Below are 9421 nucleotides of genomic sequence, written 5' to 3' on the forward strand. Positions count from 1 at the left end.
CCAAAAATGAAGCCTCAGCACTAAAGCTTTTCTGTGTTTCACTGACATCCATCATGAGTCGTGCTGAGACGCTGCACACAAACACATATGTGTGTGTGTATTAAAACACTGAAAACACCTGCTGTTTACACACCTGCTCTATCTATAGGAACTCCCTTGCTTCTATTGTCTGCGGCGTGGAGCAGCTGAGGTCAGAGCGGTGTGCTGAGTCAAGCGCAACTCCGAGGAGATCGTATAATGTTCTATCAGTGGCATTACATTGTCATACAGTAATATATTATGCTGCAATGCTGAAACTGTAAACGTCTTTCTTCTTCCTCTTCATTTGGGAGAAAAAAAATGCAACCGAATGCACAGTTTTAAAAATAAAAAATGACATGTCCTTCTGAGTTTTGCCTGTGTGATTTGTGTTTTAAAAAAAGCAAAATGCTGCAAAAAAGGCATTACAAAAGTCTTCCTATGTGGGTTTTATGAAAAACGCGGCAGTTATTTTTAGGCAAAACCACACAAAGAGCCTCACATTACTGAGAAATGATGAGGCGACTGTGCTGAAACATCGTTGTCAGAAGCTGCTTCCATCAAATCAGCCCTCTCAGGAGACCGGCCGGGCCCTAAAACCAGATGTTTGCAACACATGGTCATTTTTTTTAATCTGCCACCATCAATGAACAATTCCACAGAGATATCACATGTGGATGTACCTGTAATTCTGAGTTTTTTTGTTTGTATCAATCCTGTGATACAAAATCCACACTTGGTGCTTTGTAATTTGAAGAATAAAAAGGTTTGTGGTAGATGAGATAAATGATACTAAAATTATGTTTCTACAGCTCCAACTTGGATTCACCTTTAAAACAATTCATTGTAGAAGTAGTTGTGAGATTCTGGAGTCGAGGCTGTCTAATCCCTGATAACAAAACTCATCCCTGAGCATCCTTCTGCTGCAAGCTCACTCCTGCAGAGATAAACTAGAGTATGGAACATGGAGCTTCTGGTGATTCAATTAGCTCTACAGGAGAGGAAACATCTTATCTGATTGAAAACAGTTCTGCCAGGATCAGCAAACAGGTCCTGCTTGGATGGGGCCCGGGCAGTGAAAAACTCAGATGGCGGTAAAGGGCCTGGTTTCTCCAGGGAGTCATACCCAGGAATTACAAGGAGTTTCAGGAAAAAATCTTCATATAAAGAAGAGATGAGGGATGTCAGCTGGCGTACTGTGGCAGTTGGTTCACTGGCTGGGAATGCCTTGTATGCTGTGGATCAGAGGCAGTTGGACAGACTTGTGACAAGTTGATCTCCAAGTCATTTGTGGACAGTGTCATGAGGGTTAAAGAAGCAGAGGCAGTACCCTGAATATCAGCATGAAGGTTGGAGTCAAGCAAGGGAACTTCATGGTCCCACTGGCGTTCTATCTTGCCATGGACCCCCTGGTCCAGGTACTTGAGTAGAAGGACAACAGATTCTGGCTTATGCAGATCATCTGGTTCTGTTAAGTAGCTGAGTAAGGGGATGGGGAAGAGCCTGAAGGTTTTGGAGGCACTCTGCGAGCTGATTGGACCAAGCGTTCAGCCCAGAAAGTGTCAGGAATGTGTGTCGTCAAGAGGGCAGAGTAAGAATTCTGACTCAAACACTTGAAGCTGACTTCAAGAGACCTGCTCTACGAGGATTGCTCCCTTTAGTTTTATCTTTTTTCAATTGTATTTTCTCAGCTCTTCCCCTTGTCACAGTCAAAAGAGTACATGGCCACAAAATGGTGACAATGCAGATGACCTTGGCATGTCATCTAAGTTCTCACCCTTTTGCTTTTCCCTTTGTTTAATCATTTTGTCAAGCTTTGAATAGATTTATTAAAGTTTTTGCTTTCTTCATTTTGGGTCTGAAACCCCTGATTCTTGACATGTTCACTATTTGATTCCTGGTGTCCCTACAAGGTACAAATCCGCAACAGATATCCTCCAGCTGAGGAATTGGTCTACCATGAACAGATGTCTCTCACGTGGGGCAGACCATTGGGGCAGGTCAAGTAAAGGTCATGGGAGTCCTGATGGGAGCCTGAGGTAAGTGACCTCCATGCAAGGACCAGATCCTGGCTCAACTTGGAGTATCTGCAGGGTTAAGGTACAATTTACCAGAAAGATAAGCTGGAGAGCCTTCTGTACTGTACTCCCTGGATGGACTGAGTGTTTTCCTGTTTAAGTCAGTCTGAAGGATTCCTCCACCCTCTAGCTGGTGGTCAGACAATAAACAGGAGTGGCCATGTTGTGACAGCCAAGGACCACAGCTGCTTCTAGTGGCTGTATTACCTGATCCACGATGACCCAACAGGTAGGCTACACCAAAATGGCATTGAGTATACTATGAGCAGCTGCGATGCAGCAGTAGGGCAGATGACCTCGGATCAGAAGATTGCAGGTTCAATTCCCGCCTTGCTCGCCCATGTGTCGAAGTGTCCTTGGGCAAGATACTGAACCCTACATTGCTGCTCAATGTGTGTGTCTGAGTTAATGTTATCCATTAACTTTGGGCCTTCAAGGAGGGTAGTAAAGCACTATACAAGTACACCCCATTTACCATTTACACAAGCATAATCAATCAACAATAACTAATGTGTAAAACTGTCTCTTGTTCCCTACAGATAACCTCACATATAATCAGTAAAGCTGTGGTGAGAGTTGGTATGGTACATATGGTGCTTTTCTACCTTCCTTGAAGGTCCAAAGCGCTTTCATATCACAGAGCTATTCACCCATTCACACACACAGTGGCTCTACTGCCGAACAGTTGCGGCAACCTTCCACCAGAGGCAATTTGGGGTTCAATGTCTTGCCCAAGGACACTAACACATGGTCGGGCAAGGCGGGAATCGAACCCGCAATCTTCTGATTGGGAGTGGACCGCCCTACCGCTGCACCTCGGCCGCCCTCGGTGGGGCAAATTATCTCAATTAGCACCTGCCAGGTATTTAAGTCAGAGGCAAGCTCACCAAGGCAGGCAGGGAGCAGAACAGGGGGCAGCTGGGTTTGAGGTTTGGGGTTTGTTGTGTTGGTTTTGTTTGGTTCTTTTCCACCTTTTGTCCTCAGCAGTCTTACACTGCTGGGTTTTGTTATTTTAGTTTGGGGCTTGGACTCTGGTAGTTTTGACTTGCGGGCTTTGTTTTTTTGTTTTCTTTAGATAGATTTTAGTTATGTAGCCCTTAGCGGGGAGATGCTGACTCAGCCGGTAGACATGGCTGGGTCAGCATCTCCCTAACTTATGTCATGTTTGGCCAAGGTTCCAATCCCTTTTAGTTTGCCTTTTTGTTTAAAGCAGCACTCTAATTCATTTCGTTCTTTCTTTGCAGGACATAGGTTTTTGTTTATTTAAGAAACTGTGTTCCTTTTATTCTTACTAGTGCCCAGTTTTTGTGTTGTTGTCCCTTTTTTAATTTTCCGCTAGACCCGGGGCAGATTTGTCCATTGGGGACGTAACAAGTATATTACTGCCAATATTATTTCACTTGAATTGCTAAAATACTGAAATAAAAATCTTTATATTTTATTACAGTAGTCCAGGTGTTTGTACCTGTAAATCCTCTATCAGGCCACCTTATCCTGCTTATCCAATGTGACCCTGCAAAACGAGGCAGGGTTGCTGTGTGACAAGGTCGCACGGGAGAACAAAGGCTGCCCGCAGGAGCTCAGTTACCTCCCCGTCAGCTGAATCAGCAGCAGCGTCCACGCCTGCTGACGCAAACGTCCAACCATAGGAGGCCTCATTGGTCTTAGTTACCTTCATCCTGGTGACCAGAGTGATGAAATGGTGGTCTATCATGTTACTGAGTTACTCCTACACTAACAGATGTTGAGGTGACTTCACCACATCAATGAATGTTTTTATGCTTCTCTGGCTCAAAATAGTTTTTTAGAGCTTCTGTTTTATGATCTATAAAAGGAGGAGCTCACCTGACGGCTCGTATGAGCGTCTTCACTGCTGGAATCACCTCATCCATGGCAACATCACAGTATGGTTTGTCCTCCACGCTGTCCTCCCCGAGCCCTTCTACTGACACCAAACAGAAGAAAGGTAGTCAAAGGTTTTCAGGTTATTTTGACATTTTTAAATGTCCTTTTCTCACCGTCCACGGGGGGACGTGGTTTGAGACGAAGGGAGGTGCGAAAGCGCGTCCGGTCGTTGAAGCTCCAGCTTTTCTGGACCTTCCCGGGGCTGGTGGCTTCTGGGACGTTTTCCTGGCTGGGAGAGCGGCGAACGCCAGAGCCCGGCGGCAGCGGTGAGGCTTTATTCCGAATGGCTTGGGATGAACGGGAATTGTTCATCCTGATCCGATCTCGGAAGCCCATTTTACTGCTGACAGTGAGGTCAAAACACTCAGCCACAGGCGGACAAAAGAGCTTTCTCGAACGCCACAATAACCTCTCTTTAATCTTTAAATCAATCTAAGGAAAATGAAGGAAGTCAATCTGACTTTGTTAAAAATGTGTAATAACAACCATCACAAACACGCACGCATACAACAGTAGCACACAAAGATATTTAATATTAGTGAAGAACACAATCTCTGACTCACAACAGTTGGCCAAATGCACTCAGCATAGCTCAAAAATGATTCTGCCCTCAGGACTTGCTTATTTTATGTGTCTATATTAGCAGCTGAGTCAGCAAAATCAGACTGAAACCTGATTCTAGGTTTGCAGCAAGTGCTGGGGTGGCAGAAAAAAAGGCTCCACCTTCCTCCACAGAAACCCCCTTCGTTCCTTAAACAGTCCCATCATGCTAAACCGGGCAGACACTGTATGCTGCATCTGTTTACTCCGTTTGGAACAGCCTTCTACAAAAGGTCAATACTGCTCCTGCGTTCAGGTCGCGTTCTGTCACGGATCCGTGAGGCGGCCCAAACGTCATGCACCACAGGGCAATTCCAAACCCGCAGCTTTCGGATGATATACTCTTTGTCCTGCGCGTGACACACAGCAGCAGCCAATTCAAACGTAAATAGTTATGAATGGAAACGGCATTTCACACAGGCGATCTGAAATGCTTCAGAGGGGCTGAAGTAAACCAGGCGGAAGGGAAAGACCTCGGCATGCCTTTGGGATGGAGGTAAAAGGGTCTGGATGCATAGGGGACCACCAACGTTTCTCTTTCAAATACATGCATGCAAACAGAAACACTTTGAAACTTTGTTGGTTTTTAACACAAGACTCATGCTGTTTATTCCTGCCGAGCATTCGCTCCAAGAGGAGACGACTACGGTAGCCCTGAAGGGCAAATCACACCAACAAATCAGTCAATGCAAAAACATTTTAACGATCACAATGACAATTAAAGAAGCAAGACAAATAAAAAATGTGATTTTAGAAATCAAAGCACCACTCAAAAAATGAAAGAAAAGAAAAATAATTACCAGAAATTAAGATGTTAACAAATGAAACCCAATAAGAAACCAGCAAAGGTAGGTACTATGGAACATCGCTGATTGGATGGTGATGTTTATTTTTATTTTTAAATGCGTCTTCAATGTCCGCATACCAAAATGAATATGATTATACGGAACATCTTCAGTATGACTTCCTGCCAAATAAAATAATGGAGAAGTGTCATTATCCAATCAGCGATATCCCATAATACCTCCCTTTTCCAGTTTCTTTGTGTGTTTCATTTGTTAACATTACATTGTGATATTTGGAAATTACTTTTGTTTTCCAGAAAAAGTAGGTACTATGGGACATTGCTGACTGGATGATTATGTTTGTCCATCCTTTCATTCAAAAGTTATTTCTGGATATGCTCTGTTGTTGCAACACATTCTCATTCCCAACATATTGATGTTTGATTAAAGACTCCTCTGCGTCTCTTTTCAACATTTTGGGTGTCCCTTACTCTTCATTGTTTGATGTGTTTGCTGTTCGTTAAATCAAGGGTCTTTACAGCGTGCGGACTAGTCCTCTGGATGTGGCCGGTAAAGGTACCCTAAAGAGGTACCAGTACCCTAAACCAGCACCGGACGTGACACTGGACGGAATACCAGATGTAGTACCGGACCTAACCAGGTACCCGACATGCACAGGGCCTGGACGTGGTATCTGATGCGAACTGGTACCGGGTTAGGTTAGGGTACATACTGGGTTAGGGTATTGGTCCACTCCACGTCCCGGTACTGGACCAGTTCCGGTTCACGGCCTGGACGTTGGGGACCCGTGATTTAATGGGCACAGCCAGTACGTCAAAAACAACAAGTTAGGGACCCCCAAAACGTCAATTTTGACGTCAAATGTGATGAGTTGAGAGTATGTGTTGGCCCCGTACTATTCTTTTTTTTTCATCCATTCATCTTCCTGGTCACTTTGTCCCTTTCGGGGTCGCGGGGGGAGCTTGAGCCCGGCTACTGATGGGCGAAGAGAGGGTACAGCCTGGACAGGTCGCAATCACACACCCATTCACACCTTAGAGTAACCAATCAACCTATGAAGCATGTTTTTGGACGGTGGGAGGAAGCCGGAGTCCCCGGTGAAAACCCACACAGAAACATGCACGGGGAGAACATGCAAACTCCACACAGAAAGGTCCCAGTTGGTGTTTCTGTTTTTAAGATCCCCCAGCCGGGACTTGAACCGGGGCCTTCTTGCTGTGAGGCAAGAGTGCTAACCACTGTTCCACCGTGCCGCTATTACTATTCATTAAACGTTTATAAAAATACGGATATTAAAGACGGATTTCAAAAAAGTCATTGTCCAGTCAGTGATGACCCATCATTCTTCTTGTGTTTTGTTTTTTAACGTTTCATTTTGATTACTTTTGTATTCTAAAATGTTTTAATTTTTGTAATTGTAATTGTATTTTGGTTTCTGAAATGTCGTTTTATTTGTTTTGTTTTGTTTTGTTGTTGTGATCTATAAAAATGTTTATGCGTTTACGGTGTGATTGGCAATTCAGGGCCACCGTAGACAACAAACCACATCCCCAAACTGAAAGCAGAAGAGTTTGATGTTTTATTTGTCTTTTTTTCTTCCATTCTTATCAAAGACTTTTGATGAAAGGAGAATGTTAGTATTTAAGTTGCCACGATAACCAACGCGGAAGGACTTTTTGATGGGATTCGAGTTCAAACGGCTGGAATCCAAATGTCCTTTCATTTCTCCCAATAAACAGACTTGAAAATGAAATATGATTTGAGGATTCACACAAACGTTTGTGGACCAGAATGAAGTGTCTGCTTAAAGTCTCCGACTGTTAATAGTCCCTAACGTAAATGTCGTAAACGTCTCTTTTTGGTTCAGCTGCTCTCTGACTTGAGCAGGACACTGCACAGGCCCACGAAGGGTTGGGTGCTGCAGGCAGGGGAGTGCTGGAATGCATCGCTCGGAAAGTATCGGTCGTGTTATTGATCAGCCATGTTTCAGCGTGCCCCGTGCACAGGTTTGTTGCCGTGGATACCTCTGCTTGCGGCCAGCGTGAATCCGGAAGAGACCCCGCTTTTTAGAAAGGAGCTGACTGGGGAGACACACAAGGCAGAGGGAGAGAGGGTGAGGGGAAAGGAGGAGTGGTGGAAGTGGGGTCAAAGGGGAAGTTCAACCTGGGCACACGCTGAACCCATGAGGGAGGAGGGAGAAGCGGCGAGAGTGAGGCGTGACATCTCAATTGTCTGGACAGCCCTTTTGGCTCCTTTTTGTGCATCTCAGAGGTAAATGTTGGGGTTATGGGGGCACACAGAAAAGTGAGGGGCGTCTGAGAGGAGGTGGGGGAGACACATGCGAATGTTGCAGTTTCACCTGAGTATAATCATCACGGTGTGGCAGCAGCTCCTCAGAACAAGACAGTTCTATCAGTAAAGCCTGAATTAACCCGTTTGTTTCATGCACGTAAATCAGAATTGCATCCAGCACTTTTTTTTTTTGTTAAAAACAAAACAATTCGAACCCAACAAGCACAGCTCATGACATGAGGAACAAACCTGCACGAAACATCTGGCTTCCTGAGAACAGATGGAGGATGGATGCCGTGAAAGGAAACAATGGACATAAAAGGAAAGAAGAGTAAACTGGTGAGTGAACAGCAGGTGGTGGGAGAGATGGTTAGAGGATGAGCATGACAGAGGTGAGGAGAAGCAGGAGGGCCTGCAAAACAGAGCTGTGACATCATGCCGGTTTAGTGCTGTTAGAGGAACACCTGGATGCAGAGCGCCCTGAGCTCCTTTCCTACGTCTGCACCTGTTGGATCACACTCCTGACTGTTTTGCCCCCCCATCTGGCTGTGTGGATGGAAGACGTTGCGTACCTGTCCCCCGACAGGTAGGGGGAGCTGTTGGGCCGCAGCCCAGACAGCAGCGTGTGGTAGGAGTTCTGCAGAACCTTCTTGGTGCTACGTTGTCGCTGGAGGTGACTGAACAGTAGCGTCAGTTCTCTGACACCCACGTGCACAAACAAACAAACAAACAAACAAAAAAACAAATGACAAATGAAAAGAAAAACAATGGAAAAGCCCCCAAAAAGGCCAAATTATGGTCCAAACACTCAAAAGGAGGAGGACACATGAGAGAAGCAACAAGGTCCATCAATAGAGACCTATTTGTATACTTTTTTTTGGCATATTTTCTTTAATTTGAGCTGAAAATAAACAACTTGGGGGAGTGACAACATTTACCCCCAACTATTGTGCATTAAAAACACTCAAATTATTCACTAACAATCAGTGATCTTCTCACTCCTGGCCTTTTGAATTTACATCACCGATTTGTTCTCATGTTCCTCCCCTTTTGAGCAAATAAAATTAGTTAAATTAATACATGGATGTAACATGTCAAGTCAAACAAAGATTTCTCCTTAAAAATGTTTGGATTTTGTTCAGTCAATTGAATAATGCAAGCTTTACAAGCAGCTGAACCATGTGGGAACTTCGTCATTTTTCATAATTTTTGACAAAAGCCTAAAGGTATAAGATATGTTCTTTAAGAAGTGTGACTTTTTAGGATGTGAAATTAAGAAAAACTGTTTTACTAAAGATTTATTTTATGTTTAAAATCTCATGTAGTGGTTCTGTTTTTATCATTTTAAGTGTAAAATTCTAAACATATAAATATATATATAAAACTATAAAATAAAATGCACAGAATATTAACTTAAAAATATAAATTTCAAATCAATACTGTTTTCACTGAAAAATGTAATGTTTGATCTAATAATCTGAACTCAAAACACAACATTTACCAAAAAAGTATAGATTTTTTTGTGGCGAAGCTGCTTATGGATAAAAATCAGAATAACAAGAAATATGGCTTTAATGGTTAACTAAATGACATATTTTTTATCACATGTGTGGTCTAAAAACCTTTCGCAAGATATATTTATCATTTTTTAAAGAAAATCCTTAAAAGTCATTAAATTGTTCTTTTTTCCGCCATTTTTAATAAAGTTAATATCAAAATAAT

The 9421-nt window shown here is 43.4% G+C and overlaps 1 protein-coding gene across 2 annotated transcripts in view; it reads right to left on the reverse strand.

The window, feature by feature from the left end:
* The window catches only part of LOC112163171 (potassium voltage-gated channel subfamily KQT member 4), a 58069-nt gene that overhangs the window by 9060 nt on the left and 39588 nt on the right, over positions 1–9421 (reverse strand). The window contains exons 9-11 of one of the 2 annotated variants that reach the window (XM_024299416.2): positions 8272–8397; positions 4115–4344; positions 3942–4038 (exon numbers count right to left, since the gene is read on the reverse strand). In XM_024299416.2, the coding sequence (XP_024155184.1) occupies positions 3942–4038; positions 4115–4344; positions 8272–8397 (453 nt within the window). The remainder of the gene's footprint in view (positions 1–3941; positions 4039–4114; positions 4345–8271; positions 8398–9421) is intronic. The other variant, XM_036214249.1, reaches the window with a different exon arrangement.

This window comes from Oryzias melastigma, linkage group LG11, assembly GCF_002922805.2.
Source record: "Oryzias melastigma strain HK-1 linkage group LG11, ASM292280v2, whole genome shotgun sequence".
NCBI classification, from domain to species: Eukaryota; Metazoa; Chordata; class Actinopteri; order Beloniformes; family Adrianichthyidae; genus Oryzias; species Oryzias melastigma.